The 19,435-nt window shown below is 39.2% G+C and overlaps 1 protein-coding gene across 4 annotated transcripts in view; it reads right to left on the bottom strand.

Moving 5' to 3' along the window:
• Positions 1–19,435, bottom strand: part of GAK (cyclin G associated kinase) — a 145,157-nt gene that overhangs the window by 83,340 nt on the left and 42,382 nt on the right. For all 4 annotated transcript variants that reach the window (XM_084628028.1, XM_084628027.1, XM_084628029.1 and 1 more), the window contains 7 exons: positions 19,129–19,271; positions 16,209–16,334; positions 13,870–13,959; positions 8,106–8,241; positions 7,311–7,423; positions 3,656–3,767; positions 1,108–1,231 (listed from right to left, as the gene is read on the bottom strand). In XM_084628028.1, the coding sequence (XP_084484154.1) occupies positions 1,108–1,231; positions 3,656–3,767; positions 7,311–7,423; positions 8,106–8,241; positions 13,870–13,959; positions 16,209–16,334; positions 19,129–19,271 (844 nt within the window). The remainder of the gene's footprint in view (positions 1–1,107; positions 1,232–3,655; positions 3,768–7,310; positions 7,424–8,105; positions 8,242–13,869; positions 13,960–16,208; positions 16,335–19,128; positions 19,272–19,435) is intronic.

Here is a 19,435-nt window from a genome sequence, read left to right as displayed (position 1 = left end):
TTCACACCTTTGTGACACCACATCTAATGTTCAATAAAACGTACTTGAGTTCTGATCATCCCTGTACCACAAAGATAAGAGACACTGAAAGAAATTCTGAAAAAAATCAGCAAAATGGGAATGGGTTTGAAAGAAATGAGATAGAAAATAGCGCCAAAAAAAAAAAAAAAAAAAAGTATAGCCTGGCCGAACCAAGAGGGAGTACACTGTGTTTAAGTATCTGAAGAGTGCATACACTGAAGAGGGAGACAGTTTTGTTTACCCAGAAATACAGGGAAACTGAGTGAAAAGGGTAACTTTTCAGCATATCTAGCCTTAATTTTCCCTACCCACAAGCTCCAGACACTTGAGTCATTTTCAGGAGTGATGGAATTCTTAAAACACTTAAGACTACACCAGGTAGACAAGACTGTATCAATATTTCCTCTAGCTTCTTTTTCTTTGTAAGGTACTAGTGACTGCAATTAATAATCTACACATTTCTCACACTTTTATTCCCTCTCCCTCTTGTTTTGTTCACTCATTACTTCTCCTTCCTCCTCCACTTGACTTTGTCTACATTTTTAGACACAACTCTGCCCCACAACTCCCTCACAGCCCTGTGACTCTCCCTCACACTCTGAGTCCCCACCCCACATTCCTCCCTCTCTCAGATTCTCTTAACATGTGTGAAAGCGAGAGAGAGAAAAAAAGAAAGGGAAGGGAGAGCAGAGTTCTGGAGGCTCTTCCTATGCTGAGGCAGGCTGGCTGGCTGCACAGAAAGTGCTAGAGTATGTGAGCTCTGATCATCAGTAATGGGCAAAGCAAGGAGGCTGTCTGTCCAGGTGCCCTACTTGGGGGAATTCTGCTATACATTGCAGAAAACCATTCCCCAGTGACTTAAAGATTCATTACATTTAAAATGCTCTTTTCCAGTTCTAGCTCCTATGATACAGTTACCATAGTGATTTTTACATTAGTTCACAGTGACGAAATTTTAAATGGAATACTGAGTACTGGCATATTTGGTCTCCTATCAGCACCAACAGGATGCCTTTTGTAGTTTCAATGAGACACTTCTGACCTTCCCTTTTAGAAATTATCAACACAGATGTTCTTTCTACTTACTTGGCCACAGACTGGATCACTTTAGAAGAAGTATCCTTGATGTTTGTGAAAAATCGCTCTGTTCCACCTTTGAGAATATCAAAGAACCCTACATAAGACTGGTCAAGTTCTGCAACTGTCAGGCCTAGAATTAAAAAGCAAATGAAAGTTACAATTTAAAAAAAAAACAAGGAATGTAACGGAATTGTGCTCCAATTTCTCTTCCCAATGCAAAATCAAACTGAACTACCAACAACTTAAGATGTACTAAAATAGGATCAGCCTTCCTGTTACACTCAGTCCCAGAATGAAGCTTTCAACTTCTGAAGAACAAACTACACAACGACAGGTTTCAGAGTAACAGCCGTGTTAGTCTGTATTCGCAAAAAGAAAAGGAGTACTTGCAGCACCTTAGAGACTAACCAAAGCTGTAGCTCAAGAAAGCTTATGCTCAAATAAATTGGTTAGTCTCTAAGGTGCCACAAGTACTCCTTTTCTTTTTGAAACCTCACAACAATATTTTTCTATGGTCCCAACATACTATGGTGGTAAACCAGAATAGTTTACAGATATTATATTTACAAAACATGTAACAAACCATTTTACATCTCTTTATGAAGGAAAGACAGACCACCAAGTGTCTGGCTGTATGCATTTCTGACATATCACTGTTTAAATCAGGGGGTCTCAAAGTCCTGGCCTGCGGGCCATCTATGACCTAAGAACCTCCCCACTGCGGCCCACAGAGGAAAGAGCCACACTGCCAGCAATGTCTGCGGCAGGCATTGGCCCCCACAGCTCCTATTGGCTAGGGGAGAGGGACAGAGATACCATCATTAGTTGCCAGGCACAGTCAGCCATGGAGGCAGCATCATTAGTTGCCAGGCAGAGTCAGCCATGGAGGCAGTGTCGTTTATATTCCTTGTGGGGGAAAAAAGTAAGTCAAAATACTGAATACAACTATCTGATGGACACCTCGCTGCATTCCTGAAGGTTTCAACTGCTCAGTCACTGAGGACAAACAACAAACTGACAGAACTGAAGCATTGCCAGGTGTCTGGCAAACACTAAAAACTCTCTGGAAGGCAAAAAATTGTATGAAGTTGTATGACAGTTTTATTACTTCTCAGAAATTCGAAATAAAAGATACAATATAAACATTTTCTTTTCTGAACGCCATCTTCAGTGACATTATTGGCCTGCTGGGAGGATTTGAGGACTGGCACTGGCCCTAAGGTAAATTGAGTTTGAGACCCCTGGTTTAAATTGTGGCATGCTGTCTTTCTATTTAGTGCCATCATCCTGATATGCAGTATGCCACTGACAAGCTTACTTGACCGTATGTAGTACATTTTACAGCCATTTCTGGTTTTATCTTGGAAAGTTACATTTGTTACCAGGAATACTAACATTTCCTTTTATCATCATCCGCTGGACAACAGCCTGTTAATATTATTGTGTAATACATAGTCTTCTTTCACCCTGTGTGAACCAGATGGCCAGAAAAGCATTTGAAAACACAATCCTGTTATGAAGGAAGATTCATCCCACAGAGAATAAAGTGTGGATAGTATTACTAAAGTCCTTTATTGGTAGTATAAATTTACCACATTTTAAAGTTCCCCCTTCAGGTAAATTATTTTAATTTATACTTTTCCCTCATGAGCTGCACAGAAGGTATGAATAAAATAACTTAAATCAAGGAAGAGAAAAAATTGCATGCAGTAAAATTATTTATGTTTCCAGTCTTTCATTTTAGGTGAAATATTCAGTTCCTTGAAGCATTTATGTTTATGAAGTTAACAGTTTAATATTTAGCCATTAAATGACACAGGACAGAAACTGTTATTTCAGTTAGCAAGATTATACATATTAGACACAAAAAAAGGATGCTTTGACTAAGACCAATTAACAGATTAGTTGGAAGAACTGAAGTTCAACCAAAGTAGGCTATTATCTGTTTTTAGCATAATATATTTCTAAAGTGGAGGTTTCTATTTGAGTTTTTTTGGAAAAAATGACATTTCTGATCCTTAACCAATCTATTTTTATGTTCATATAGCATGTTCCAATTTTTATATGAATCTTCTAAGTGCTGCCTTTTCCTTAGCTGCTATTATTTTTATGAACTGATATTCATTGTGCAGATAAGTCATTTTCATCTAGGTGTTTCATCTAATTGTTTTATTCCACAGGTTAACAATGCCATTTGGTATCATCTGTTGCACTTAAGCAAGCTGAGTCTTTTCTCTCTTCTTGTGAGAAGAATGTAGGGAGTAAATTTTTACATTTGAATGTATAAACATGAAGTCTATTCTGAAGAAGGTGGAATCAATCTACAAATGTGAAGTCCTTCACAAGAACTATATAAGCTTGCTTAACAATAATCATTTACTTAACCTAAGTGGTTTTCATAAAGCAAGATAGCAGTATAACTCAGCAGAAATTAACATTTCTGCTAAATAAGTTCATTTAAAATTTCAAGCCCACCCAGAAGTTTTCATATACCATAAACTTAACTAGTTTGTATTCACACTGTGTGTGCAGAGATGCGTATCACTGTACATACCTGCATTGTACATATTGTTGAGCTGTCCTGCAGGCTTGGAGCCCTGTGGCACCGAACTTGTAGACATTCTAGGCACAGTATTGTTTCCATAGCCTCCATTTTGTTCCAGGAGCTGCAGAGAGTCATATTCATCAGGAGAAATTTTTTTTAAGTTTATATATAAACACCGCATTGGCAAAGGACAGTTACAAAACTTAAGTGGCCCGGTCCTCACTGTTTAGCCCTGAATGGCTGTTTAAACTACTGAAAGACAAAAAAGTTTCACTAGTTTTGTTTCAGTGCATTAGGCACCATGAGAAGCCAAGGCAATATTCTTTAGTTTGGCTCTCAGCCCAGGTTTTTCTGGGTGCATGCATCACTTTACTGGCTGCTCAGGTATGTTATTACTGCTCAAAGTCAGAAGTAAAACTCGAGCTTGAATGGGAGGAGTATCAGGATCTTGGTAGGAAAAATCTCCCAGCTGAACTGCTGAAATACTGATACCATAAACTCAACATGTTAGCAATAAGGTGGCTGCCTTGCAAACCTATCCCTAATTTTTCTAACCAGAGCTAACCTTACCCATAAGGACTCAACTTTCTTCTACAACACAGATGAAAAAGGAAAGGCTAAGAAAGATGGCCCAGCTTTAGAAGAGTGTGATATGGTACCTTTACTCCAGAGCAGTGATACTCAGACTTCAGTGGTTCAGGAGCCAAATTACGATCAACATTCCCCAAAAGAGCCACAGGAGTGTGAATTCATTGTTTCATTTACTATTTTTATATACATCTCACAGCAAAACGACTGACCAAGTATTCTACAATTGGTTAACATAGAAACGGCATCTTGATTGGTTAATAACTTAGACTGGTTAATAATTAAATCATTCAGTGTTTTAATATTGCATGTGACAAAGAGCCACAGGAGATACAATAAGGAGCCACTTGCAACTCCCGAGCCTCAGTCTGAGTGTCACTCCTCCAGAGCAAAGGACAAGCAACAAATAGGACAGCCATGAATTGGGTCACTTGAGCAGAATCCTACTTCCATTTCTAGAAAAGTCTTTACAAGTGTGCAGACACTTCCAGTGCTTCCTTCTCTCCCACTTTCCCTAAAGCAAGAAACACTCCTCATGAAAAAAGTGTGACCACCAAGTAGGAGACAAAAAAGCAGCAAGAGTTATCTAGCAAGACAGGCTTCTGTATCCCACACTACATGTTTCATTTAGGTCGCTGCACCTCAAAAAGGAACACAGACAGAAGTGTACCCTAGACAGCCACTATACTAGTGAGCTTCAGTGTTGGCATGAAGGATAATTTGAACTGCAGGAAATAAGGCACTTAGATTGCAATGTTTGGGGACACATGCCTAACGTCCAAATTACGCTTGGATGAGCCATTCACCTAGGCAGAAATAGAGGACCACCACATGAATGCAAATATGGCCAAAGACACCAAGGGAGAAGGCTTAAAAACTGAAGATAATGTTGACAATAACAAGCACTTCCCAGAGAAGAAGGGGAATCACCAGAGGAAGCACAAACAGGTAAACTGGGCTGCACACACTCTCCTTGGCAGGAAGGGGGAAGCATAAAACACACTGTTACCAAGGACAGAAATCTGAACCCATATGCAGCTGCTACATTACACTATTTTGGATCCAACCCATAACTTACCAAGTGTAAACTTGCAAACAGGAATGTAACTGTAGCTGGTAAAAAGAGTTTTCTTGGGAAAGCTAACCCCAAAGCTTGGGAGACAGAAGAGGGCTTGCCAACCATGAGTTAAAGACCAACAGCAGCCTCTACTACAGAATCCCATTCATACAGAACAAGCAGTGGCAGGTCTACACTACTGCTTAAAATCGATCTAACTTGCGTCGCTCAGGGATGTGAAAAAGACACCCCCCCGAGCCAGGCAAGTTACAGCGAAACTAAGCACTGTCCACACTGGCGCTATGTCAGCAGGAGATGCTCTCCCACCAACATAGCTTCCACCTCTTACAGAGGTGGAGTAATTATGCTAACAGGAGAGTTCTCCCATTGGCATAGAGCGTCTTCATCAGATGCACTGCAGCTGTACCAATGTAGCACTTCTAGTGTAGACCTGCTGTCATAAATATAAAAGGGAAGGGTAACCACCTTTCTGTATACAGTGCTATAAAATCCCTCCTGGCCAGAGGCAAAACCCTTTCACCTGTAAAGGGTTAAGAAGCTACGGTAACCTAGCTGGCACCTGACCCAAAATGACTGATGAAAGGACAAAATACTTTCAAATCTGGAGGGGGGGGGGGGAGTGGAAACAAAGGGTCTGTCTGTCTGTGTGATGCTTTTGCCGGGAACAGATCAGGAATGCAGCCTTATGACTTCTGTTAAGTTAGTACGTAATCTAGCTAGAAATGTATTAGATTTCGTTTTGTTTAATGGCTGGTAAAATAAGCTGTGCTGGATGGAATGTATATTCCTGTTTTTGTGTCTTTTTGTAACTTAAGGTTTTGCCTAGAGGGATTCTCTATGTTTTGAATCCTATTACCCTGTAAGGTATTTACCATCCTGATTTTACAGAGGTGATTCTTTTACCTTTTCTTTAATTAAAATTCTTCTTTTAAGAACCTGATTGATTTTTCATTGTTCTTAAGATCCAAGGGGTTGGGTCTGTGTTCACCTGTACAAATTGGTGAGGATTCTTATCAAGCCTTCCCTAGGAAAGGGAGTACAGGGCTTGGGGGGATATTTTGGGGGAAGACATCTCCAAGTGGGCTCTTTCCCTGTTCTTTGTTTAAAACGCTTGGTGGTGGCAGCAGCATACGGTTCAAGGACAAGGCAAAGTTTGTACCTTGGGGAAGTTTTTAACCTAAGCTGGTAAGAATAAGCTTAGGGGGGTCTTTCATACAGGTCCCCACATCTGTGCTGTAGAGTTCAGAGTGGGGAAGGAATCTTGACACCTGCCCTTGGTTAAACCAGTGCAGTAAAACTAATGCAACTGTCTGTGTGGACTCTTACTTCGGTTCTACAAGTTTAAAGTTTTGTTTCTTTTACAGACAGCAGCAAAAATCACAACAGTTCGAAAGGCTAGTCTGCTTGCAGAGTTGCACCAGTTCAAATGAAGGCAAGATTTTAAATCTATTTACTTAAATCTGTGCAAAAGGACACTCAAGTCAATTAGGAACAGGTTTAAGAAACTGAAATAAGCTACCCTTAAACCAAAGTAAAATTCCACACAGGCATTTGCATTAACTGTATCAGTTTAACTAAGCTGTTGTGTATCTGTGTAGGCCTAAATTCCCTGTCACATATTTAACTCCCCCCCACACACACACCCTCACAACCACCACGTCTCAGGTCAATTTCAATCAAATCTGATGTGACACTGAAGATCTACCTCCAGAAGGAATGCTGTTGAGAGGAAGATGCTTCCAAGAGTCTGACAATAAGCAGGAAGAACCACCATTGGTTTCCTTTTAACATATTTGGATGAGAAAGAGCTTTGAGGCTGGGATTTTCAAACCATTAGTTATGCATCCAAATCCCATCGAATTTCTATTGAAATTAGGCACATAAATCCCCTAAACTCAATTGAAAATCTCACTACAACTATTTTGACAGCTGTTTCAAAGTTCCTATTGATTGAATGTGGGGAAAAGAAGGATTATACTCTTTATAGCACTCCCGTACCTCTGTGATAGGAGATTTAGGATTCACATTCCTGGCAGCCGCAATCTCCTGCAGCTGATTCACAAGTTCAGTGACTGACAACCTCTCCTCTGGGTTCACCTTCAAAGTGGAACCTAAAAAAAAAAAAATAATTTAGACATTACAACAGTCCTTTTTTGATTGCATAAATATGTACTTTATTCAGTGGATTCAAGTGCAGCATGATTATCAATAGTAAAGCATGCAGAAAAAACAGGGAAACAGTAAATTTGTACCCAAGTATCATTTGCCTTTAACAGCTATCTATGTATTAAGAATAACGATTTTAGTGATGAATCAAGATGACACTAAGAAAATACTAGAAGAGCATCAAACTTGAAGAAAATGTTTAAAGGCAACTTAGAACCCACCCCATTTCATCAGAATTTTAACAACCAACTGTATTAGTTCAACTGTCTTTTGAACTTTAGTAAAACAGTTTCTGAAACAAATTTAGGGAATCAGAACCAAAATGCAAAGTATTTCCAGCCAATTTATCAAAATCCTAAGCATGATTAAGCACTGAAAATCAGTGAAAAACCAGAAGGTTTCCACTCAAAAATCTAGTTCTTAACTGAATGTAGAAAAGTTTGAAAGTTCTTCATATTGATGTCAAATAGCTAAAAAAACTAATCACTCTCATACGGTTTACAACGCCACCGTCAACGGAACTGGAAATTCTGATTGATTAATCCCACGGTACCTAGCATATTTTTAACGATCAAAGACGTATGGTCCACAAAGCATCAGAATAAACAAACAAGATTTTAAACTTACGAATGAGATCATGGAACACAGTATATCGAGTGTCATTCTGAGGAATAGAGTATTTCCCATTGACTATGCGAAGCTTAGCCCCATCTTCAAATGGATGTTGCCTAAAGCACAATAAATATAGGATACAGCCCAATGCCTACACAGAAATAAAAGCAAACATTAAAGAAAAGTCAGTAATTCAGGCACCGAAAATCATTTAAAGTTGAATTTTAGATAGGACACCGATTAGATATTGGAACAACTCTGACCAAGCTCAAATCTAAAATAACTTTGCTATAAAGGCAAACGGCTTAGTCATGGAACCCAACACTATTAACAGTGCTTCAGCTGCATTACCCCCCACCCCCCCGCTTTCTAAAATAACTAAACCTTTGAAGTTTCATGCTTTAGGATCAAAGATTAACAAGAAGCCTAGTCTACACAAACTAACAGTTTCTAGCAGCATGAAGACTGTGGTAGTTTTGCCATTATGATTAAAGGTTTAATAGTTTCCTCAGTCTCAGATTTTTTTTTTAAAATTCTCTCCACATTGAAGGATTTATATTATAGTATAATATACAGTCATATAGGTATCAACACCTTTATTATATATGTAGCAAAGTGTAGCACAATGATTTTTAGAGTAGGAGGTCCAAAGAGAGAGATGTTCTATTTTTAAGGGCCAAATCCTACATTCATAGTTTCTGTGTAAGTCACTCCTACTTAAAGGATTTGGTCCTGTCTTTCTACTCCTAATTCAAATTCATTCTGTTACTAAGTACATAACTGGGTAGTTTGCAAAGCGCAAATCACTTTATTCAAACAGCATCCCATGCAAAGGCCCATTTAATTCTTTAATTTTTTTACAAACAATTCCAGAAGAGAATTGAAACCTCAATAAAACAATGATACACTGAGGCCAATGAGTTAGTGGGGGACTCAGTTCCATAACTGAAAATAGATACCACACAATTTGCCCTGGGAAACAGCACGTGCCTAAAGTTAGGATTGAGTTCTACTGTTGCAAGAATCCAAGAATAATGGGATGAGTCAAGGAGAACATTTCATTTAATGTTTTCAGGTAAATTTGGATACTTCGATTAACATTAGATACCAAAAAAAAAAAAAAAAAAGAATAGAAGTGGTGATCCTATACTGAACCAGTGGTCCATCTAGTGTAGCAAGAGGTCTTAGAAAAAAGCGTGCCCTGTAACAAATGCTTCAGAGAACAGCAAGATTTTCAGAATGCTTCTGGAAAATTGTGCAAAATCCCCCTGGAAATTTTTTCTTAACCCTGCTAGCAATCATCTCATAGATCTAGCCATGGTGGCTACTTGCACTAATAGAAGACCATCTGAAGAAAGTGGTCAAAATAGTGACTCATCTCCTTCCGTCTCAATCCTATCTTATACCAACAAGTCACAAGTTATCACTTTATATTCTGTATAATTTTAGTTCTGTTTAAACTCTAGCGTTATCTTTTTCTGGAAAGGGTGAAAAGTATCACTCAACTGGCCATTATTTTATATGAGTACCTTAATCATATCCCATTTTGTTCTACCAGATTAAGTTCCAGTGTTATTTTATTCTCTATATGGAAGCTTCACGTTCTCCTGATTATTTTTGCTGCCATTCTTTGGCCAGTTTCAGCTACCTCCTTTTCAAGGGGTGATCAAATTGCAACATTCAAAGCCAACGTGTATCACTGATTTGTAGAACACCTAGGTAATGGTGTTCTTTATTCTCTTTAAAATGTAGCCTAATATCTTGTTAGTTATTCTGATGGGTGCTGTGCACTGAGCAAGCTGCCTTCCTTCACCCGTCCATAACGACACCTCAATGTACTTTCTAAGGTGTCAATCATTCAGAACCCATAAGTGTATATGGTTTATTTAAGTTTTTCCTTCCAAAGTGCTTTAACTTACAGATATTTACTTTGATAGCTATCGGTCACTTTGCGGCTATCTACTTAGCACACCTCCTTGGGTTACACTAGTTAAGTTCTGGGTGCCTTCATGATTTTCACTAGTCTCTGAATTGTGTGCATAGTAAATTTTGCCCAATATATTAACCAAACAGTTTCACTAAAGGTCTCCTAAAATCTTAAGATATAAACCATCTTTCCACAATGAAAAAATAGCTTTTCATTCCTACACTTGCTTGCTCTCTTAACCAGTTTTTAAAACCCAAGATGCAACACACCACCCTGTGGTTTCCAAGTTCCCTTAATAGCCTCTTCCTTTATAAAAGTCCCTTGTCCATCTACATTATATAAATCAGTTTTAACTAAGAATTCTTACAAGTTAAAAATGGTACAATTCACCATCACAAAGAACATGCTTAATAAGATGTTACATTACTCAATTCTTTGTAGTTCTTTCTTAGTTACTTTGTCTGGTACTGAAGAAATACCCAGTGTAATTCACAGAATCACCCTTAGTTCTCTATGAACACATGGATACAATGTTATACCATAACTTGAGCCAAGTGACTTCACTTCTCTATGCCTCCTTGTTACCCTCTTATGTTCTGTCTGTCTTGACTATTCAGACTGTATGCTCGCTGGAGCAGAGACTCTCACTGTGTTTGTACCCAGCCCAATGGGTTATCTGTTGGACATGGAGTCCCTACTGTAATACAGATTAATACTAGATGTCTGGAGGGTGACTATGAAGTTGCACTTTTGTGTTTGCAGCTCAGTGAGCTTGTTTTTGTTTCCAAATTCTTGGATGAAGACTATCCAGCCTTGGCTTACTACAGTTTAATCTTCTAAACTGTTTATTTTTGTACACAAACACCTTTGAAGAGTCAGGAAATGTTCTCATATTAACAACTAAAGGTAAGAAGGAGTTAACCTTTAACAGAGCAAATGCACTCAGTAACAGATGTGATTAGCTCAACTTTAAAGAGCTGTGATACAGGAAAAAGTCAAAAGGTTCTGCTTTTGGAAGTTCTAGTGCTATCAACATCTTGTGCTAGAAACCCACCAGACACCAGCCAAATGTGTTTCAATAAAGATTCAGAGGAATTACCCTAAAATAAGTGATATAAAGCCACATTAAAGAAGTGAAACTGCATCAGCCAAAATTAATAAATTGGATAAAATAAGGAGCAAAGAAAACAGCCTTGACAAAAATAATCTCGAGCACTAGAGATAATGGAAGAACTCTGATAAACAATAGCATTTGGTTTTTTTGGAGGCCAAGTCCCAGGAGGACCTGCTATTTGAGGGAACAAAAATATTTTTCCTTTAGCTCAGCCTGAAGATAGAAGCAAAAAAAGGAACTTCAGTTCAAGAGATGCCCATTAAAACTGGTAGAAGACACCATTATTTCTACTAAAATGTGGTATTACTTAAAATAAAACCTTTATTTTAGGTACAAAAATCTTTAAAAACAGTATCTTCCAGCTTCTTCCATCAACAGGTCATCTAAGTCATGGTGACTTGTAAAATGCAGAGAACGTGACCTGACCATGAGCAGAAGTCAGCTCAGGTGGAATCTGATCAATTGCAGCATACAGAATTCCCAAAGTGTCGTGCTTTGCCGGTGTGGGATACTGAAGATTCTGCACAACAACGCCACCCATTTGGTAAGTAGCACATCATGCCGGACACATACAGCACCAAGATTCCAAGAGCCGCACTGGCTCCCGCAAGTTTCTAGGTGGATTTCAACATGCTTGTTTTAAACAGGCAGCCCTACCTGGTTTGGGATCTGGTTAGCTGGGAGACCCCCTTTCTCCCATTCCATACAGACACAGCTGAGACCAGACAAAAAAATTGAGCTAAAGGACTCTCAGAACAGCAGGAGGAGCTGCTGGCAGGACACTGGCAGCGATGGGGTTCTCTTGGCTCTGCAATTCACTTCCTTCTTTCAGACAGATTTGTTAACCATCCAAACATGCTCCAAAGCCCATTTTCCCCCTCACAGGAATTTAGGGAAATTGGGGTCAATAGATAAAGGTGCTGGACACTAAAGAAGGATGTGACTGGAGACGGGCCTTTGTATTATGACATGGTGAGGTAAGGTGTTTGGTTTGAGAAAGGCTTTTACTTGGAAAGTATAAGGACTGTTCTGAAGATTTTTTTTTTTTAAATTGTGTGCTTTAAATTTTAGAAGGTGCCTAGACTTTGGAAAAGGAGCCAGAGAAAAATCAATAAAATAAATCAGAAACCAGGAGAATGCTGACCACATTTGAGAACCTGGTAACTGCTCAAAGAAGTAACAGAAGTAATATCTAAATGTATTCCTGATCTGCAAAAGCATTTTTGGAAACTTTGTGGTTAACAGGAGTTACATTTTTGATCCACACTGAAGTTTAGACTTTTTTATGGCCTGAGCAGCAGCACTACAAATTCATCTAGACAGTATGGTGACAAGCACTTAGAAGAGAGCAGTGGAGGATACTGAACTCTCTGGGGGAAAGTAAAGTACAACCATTCACCCAAATCACAAACTAAAAGCACTTATGCCCCTTGCAGTTGTGATGTACTGGATATGCAACTCTGATTTCCCTGACCCCAGACCACTGGACAGGAGACAAGGCAGCTTAGCAGAATGGCAGGCTCTATATAAGCCCCACTAGTTGGAACACGTCCCTTTTAAAGAACAGAGAGGTATGTGACAATAGCTGACATACTGTTAAATAGGAGTAGTCAGCCACGTCAGTGAATACCTGGGTTACCCTAACCCAAAGATTTCAATCGTCCAAGTCCTTTGAATAAATGGAGCTCTACCTTTCCTGTTTTAGATAAGTGGATGCAATTGTGGTCTAACTTGTATGGATTTAATTTGATAGATGGGTAAGGTGTTTAAGAACTATATTACCCTGGGTTTTCTCTCAAAAATTCAATATGAAGATTGACAACTACAGAGGCAGAACACAAAAAGCTCAAATTAGTTTTAAAAATGTATTGTTTAAAAGGTTTAGACAGTAGTTGAGATTCCAATAGCTCTGAACAGGCATCACAAATGTTAATGTTCAAGTGTCTATTCTGCTTTGATATTAAAATACATGTTTAAAAAGTCATACAGACTTGTTTACCAACACTGGTACAATATTTAGAAGTTAAGCATGTGCATTCATAAAAATATCCAATACTCTGAAAAATACTAATGTGTAACATCACCAAAAAGAATGCAAAAGGACTCATCACTGACACTGTTACCCGAAGATGCACTGGGAGTTTAAATACTTCTCTTCAAATGCAACCAAAATCCTTTCAGTGAAGGTTACGCATTTGCCACTGCCTTTTGCCATCCTACTTAGTTGCAACAGAAACATATGTGATTTCTACACAAACAAGAGTTTAGAACTACTAATGTTTAGGTTGTTCCTGCATTTCACACTCTTCACTACTCTGAGACTAGGATTTGCGAATGAGCAAAGTCAGAGTTGTGTGTCTTGGCAACCTCTGTCTAATCACATAGTGATCATGGACTCCAAGAGAGCCCTGTCCTGACCTCCAGAGAAAAAGCAAAGTTGTTGCAACATTCCTTCAAGGCATTGAAGGAGCTGGGACAAAGTTCCCGAGGTCTATGCCTCAGCTCAGCCCAAATTAAGATTTAAAATTCATACCAATTAAGCTTATTTTGCCTGAAATGTATCAGATACAGATGGCTGAAGTTTTGTTTTAATATCAAACAATGCAATCAATTCAGACTGCATCTAGCAGCGAATGTGCAATTAGTTTAAACATCACAACTATGATGAAATACAGGAACTATTTAACTATGATATCTAACAGGCATCATTACAAACAAAGAGAAACAGAAGTTCCTACCCATATATCCTGTTTTTCACCGATTGGAAAGTTTGAATACAAGTCTATCATTTCTGGAGTCCTATACATTGGTGTTGTGTTTCTTGTAATCTGCAGAAACAAAAGTAAAAGTTCATGAAGCAGAGACCTGAGCAATGCTTTATGTACAGTCTCAGGAAACAGCGTTCCAAAAATGTTCTGCTAAAAAGTAAAAAGGGCATTCTGACTTCAAAAGCTAGTTTGGGGCACATTACTCAAGGTGCAAGTCCTTGGTTCAGTATCAAAATACAGTTATGAGGGAAGTATCTCTATGTGAAGCCTATAGGAATGACATTTTAACTGTAATTTAAAAAGTACCTGCTGTAGTAGTCCCTTCAAGCCACACACAGCAAGCAAAACCAGACTACATGCTCTCAACAGGGGAGAGTGACACTGAGAAACAAGGAACAGTTATATCATGCCCTTAGGATGCATCTGGAGGAAGGACCCTACTTTGTGCCTTTTTTCCTCCGTCCCATGTGAGAAGTTCGCCAACTGCATGGCACCATCTTCTCTTCCCTTCCCAGAGGGCCAGCAGACAATTCTCCATGAGTTCAGGTTCCAAAAAGGAGAAGGGGACCAGAAGCAAGCAGGCTAGTACTCAGGACCTCCCAAAAAAAGAAGTTGATGCTGTGAGAGTCTGCACACTCATTGACAAGTTCATGGATTTAGTTTGAGTCTCATTATTGACCTTCTCCACAGATTTAGAAGGGTTTGAGAAATCACTTAAAGTAAATCCATCTTTACGCGCTACATTAAGATTTGTCAGCATTAGTAGTACTTAGCCAGATCTATGGACAAGTTGCATTTTGAAAGAAAGGGGTTTAAAACAGATTCATAGAACAGATCCATAGATATTAAGGTCAGAAGGGACCATTATGATCATCTAGTCTGACCTCCTGCACAATGCAGGCCACAGAATTTCACCCACCACTCCTGCAAAAAACCTCGCACCTATATCTGCGCTATTGAAGTCCTCAAATCGTAGTTTGAAGACTTCAAGGAGCAGAGAATCCTCCAGCAAGTGACCCGTGCCCCATGCTACAGAGGAAGGCGAAAAACCTCCAGGGCCTCTTCCAATCTGCCCTGGAGGAAAATTCCTTCCCAACCCCAAATATGGCGATCATCTAAACCCTGAGCATATGGCCCTGAGCATATGGGCAAGATTCATCAGCCAGATACTACAGAAAATTCTTTCCTGGGTAACTCGGATCCCACCCCATCTAATATCCCATCACAGGCCATTGGGCCTATTTACCATGAATATTTAATTACCAAAACCATGTTATCCCATCGTACCATCTCCTCCATAAACTTATCGAGTTTAATCTTAAAGCCACATACAGATCTTGGCTTCCACACAGCATCTTGTGCCAATTTAACTAAACCCATTTAAAATCACACCATAGGTTAAACCAGCACAAGCCCCTGTGTGGGCCCTCTGAGAGATTCTGCCATGAAATGGGAGAGGTGTGTATTAGAGGCTGGGTTTTCAGCTTTCGGGGTGGCAGTTATGAATGGGGAGGTTGGCTGTGGCCCCTTGAAACCTTTCTTTACGGCCAAGGGTGAAGGGCTTTTGAAACATCTTCCAGTTGGAACATGAGGGCCCTTATATGGGGGAAGCAGTTTATTTGTTTTATAGGGTGTTCTATGTTAGCTAATTAAAATTTCTCCCTGCACTTGCAGTTAAATGTGGTATTCTTCAGTATCCCCACAAGGGGGATACCAAGGGGGAACATGCCAACATTGTTACAGCTGTCCTAAGAGTAGAGCAATACTGTCTAGTCCAAGATCTGTCAAACAGACCTACTGCTTCATCGCATGCCACCCAATTCAGTTTTAGAAGCCATGTCTGATTAGATTTGATCAGAGTCACTGGGGCACAACTGACTTTTTACTTTTCTGCAGAGGGTGAAAATTCACATACTAACAGAAAATAGCAGTCAATTCCTCACTCCTCTCCCTTTTTATTAAAAAGGTCATTAAAAGCTACACTACCAACTGTGTCAAGTTTCAATTTGGGTTTACATTTTATTTCTCCACATCAGAGAGTAGTAGGCACTCCATGGCCATTGATAGGATAGGTGCTCAGGAACATAGTTTAAAAACACAAGCTGTTTTGTTATGGCAGACAGCATTTGAACGATGTAGCAGCAGCTGACTCGAAAAATAAGGCCTTGTAATCCATTTCACAATTGAAAGGGCTTCAATTGTCTTAGAACAGTCATAAATGAAGTAAACTTGGGGGTTAAGATGAACAGAGCAGCACTAATAGAAAGAATTTAATATCTTATAATTAACTGCAATGTCAAGCTTCTCACCTCCTCTTCAACTGTTGCTCTCTTTTGTGCAGACCAACTGTAATCAGGATAATGTGCTATAGTTGTAGCACTGCCAAAGTCACACAGCTTAATTGTCCCTTGGTTACTAATCAGCATGTTCTCCACCTGCAGATGGAGGGAAGTTAACAAATTGAAAGAGTTACACATATTTATGAAGGCTGTAGCTCATGCACACTTTTAAATCATACCCAGGAAGTGTACACATATTCATTAAATAAAATGAATCAATACTTGGTATCCCATGTTCGAGGGGACACTTAAGACTCTATAAGAGTAAGTGACAGGCTTAAGGTCCAAGCCGTAGGCAAAACAGGTAGTAATCCCAGGAATTCAAGCTCTCCCCCTTTCTCTAGCCACTAGGACAGCTTGCCCTGAATGACATGAACTATTTTGTGGAATAGTACATCTTTATTTCTAACAAATTCAACTCAAAGGACCTTGTAGTTTATTTAATCCATGTCCCTCCATATGTTAGTTTTGCATGACATTTTCCAATGCTTTAAATTTGAAAAGACATGCAAGGAGTCTTTCACAAATTGCCCTGCAAGATTAATGAGTAGTTTAAAACCTTATCAGGAGCACCAGTTAATAGCTGGGGGGGGCGGGGGGGGGATGATTCTGTGCTGATTGTGAGGCCCGCAAGTGAAAATATAAATAAAATGGTTTCAGAGTAACAGCCGTGTTAGTCTGTATTCGCAAAAAGAAAAGGAGTACTTGTGGCTCACGAAAGCTCATGCTCAAATAAATTGGTTAGTCTCTAAGGTGCCACAAGTACTCCTTTTCTTTTTATAAATTAAATGTTTCTTCAAAAAATTAAACTGTTTTCAATAGGCCTCCCACTGTATCTCATCTTCTCCATTAGCCTTAGATCGTGATAGCCTCAGAGCAGGGAATATCTTGCACATTGTATCTTGAGGCTGCATTCCCTTGACCCACCCTGATAACAGACTCTTCCATTTAGTGGTTTCTATTCTGTTAGTCCACTCTTTAGTGTGCTCCTTTATGCGCCAGGTCTGGCATAGTGGGCACAGCAACAACCAAATACAATCAGCACACACTAATATCAAAGGCACAGAGTAGAATGTGCATGCTTACTTGGGCCCAACTTTAAGAAACAGTGGTCACTACCTTTCTAAGAATGTCAGTAGAGTGTTCATATTTTAAGGGGGTCTCTACCTGTCTCTTCCAAAACCAGCCCACAGGGAACTTTAAAAATCCAAATTTAATTATGAAGAAAATGCCTACCCTATGCTACAAAATGACTGGTTTTGTTTCACGTGGCAAGTACTCAAGGGGACAAACTAATTCAGACAGTTTCAAGTATGAGAGCCACGGGACTATTTTCAAAATGCCCTATAATTAACGTGGAATTTAAACATTTTAAAAAGTGGCACCAGTTTGTACAATGCTGCATGCATGTAAATCACATTAACATTTGCTTTTCCCTGAATCCTTTTGACAATGGCTAATGATGGAGAGCATGCCACACCAACAAACAAAGGAATGAAGTAACGGGAAGTCTGCAGTGGAGATCACTGCATGAATCTCAACCCATTTGAAGGTGCATTATATCAGAGAATTTCAGAGATCCTAATATCTTTAAGAATTTGAAAAGTTACAAAAGCTTTGATACTGAGCCCAACCACCCGTTTTCCCACACAATCAATACCAGATCACTCACTTTAGGGCCAAACAAAGATAAGGTATTTATATTTGTAAATAGTTATTAAAGCAAAAACATTTTAGCTTAAAAGATGCACAAAGACCATTTGACGTAAGTTTTCTCCTCCATCTACCTAAACTCAGTTTTCTGGGAACGGCAGTGCAAATACACCTCCCTAGATCATTTTAGCGAGGCCACTGTCTGTTGCAGCACAAAGATCAAGATCTTGCCCTGTATTTTCTTGTAAAAGCCCTCTCCCTGTGCAGCTACTGTAGTATGAAACCAGCTTTCTGCTTCCCCCTGCCCTCCATCACTTTGAGTTTCTGCCAGGGACAGGTTTTCTTAATAGGCACTGGAATAGTAACAGAAGAAATCAATAATGTAATATTTATTTAACTTTGTAAAATTGTCTATCAGGAACCCCACCGTTCAAGGTGCTGCCCTTGAACTAGTGTCTCAGGAAAAATTTCAAGTTTTACAAAATGCTAACCCTTGGCAACTGCATAGTGCCTCCCAGCAGGATGGCACTGGCCACAGTTTTACTTCAGAACTCAAGACCTTCCATACCATTTGTAAAGGACTGACAAAGAATGAAAGGTCTTAAAATAACCAATCAGGAAATAAGTGGCCCCCTTGATTAATTTTAGTTCAAAAGTCAATGTGCTCCAAAACAAAGTACTGCAACAAAAGGTAGATTTTAGTGCCTTTTGAAATGCCAGCCATCCTAATACGACACACTCCCTGCAGCTGGTTGCTAGATTCAAGAGAGAAGTAGCATTTCAGTAGCACACTGACGACATGCTCCTCTTCCTTTCACAGCTTTGTGTTTCTGCTATTAAAAAATTCTTACCACCAAAATGTGTGTGGCTTCCAGTCACGAGCATACTTACCAGCAAATAGGAACTATTGTTCAGATTAAAGTAAGAGTGGGAAACAGACTACATGGTTTCAGTTTGAGCTCCAAAATTTAATTAACAGGATATTCAACAAGTATTTCCAACACCAAAAATATAGGTAAAAGATGCGGTCTAAACACTAAGCCATGTAGTGGTGTCCTTCATTCCCAGTCAGCAATCCCAACGAGATGGATATATATACTCATACCATCATTTGAAATGCTGCATATTCAAGAGTCTCAATTTCATTAGTTCTACAGCATCAACTTTGTAGTCCAACCTGGAAGTCTGCTTTTACATTTCGTTCAAATGTTGCAGTCACTTAAATTCTATACTGTACCTTTAAATCTCTATGAATAATAGGTGGTTTCTGTTTATGCATATGTTGCACTGCTCTGCAGGTCTGATAAAATATCTTCAAAACTGTATCACACGAGAGAGGCCCTTTGGATTCAACTTTCTTTAAGAATTCCACCAGTTGCCCTACAGGAGATAGAACCAATTCATGTTAGTATACAAATGCTTTAAGTTTTGGACAGATGGAAATACTCTTACTTCAAATGATCCATAGTTTTAAAGCATTCAGAGCTTCCATCCCATTTGGATATAAATACTGCCCCTTCATTTCATCAGACTATGCCAGCAAT

The sequence above is a fragment of the Lepidochelys olivacea genome (assembly GCF_965140295.1).
Source record: "Lepidochelys olivacea isolate rLepOli2 genome assembly, chromosome: 5".
Classification (NCBI taxonomy): Eukaryota; Metazoa; Chordata; order Testudines; family Cheloniidae; genus Lepidochelys; species Lepidochelys olivacea.
The sequence above is the reverse complement of the archived record's forward strand: the minus strand, read 5'-3'. Positions and strand labels throughout refer to the sequence as shown.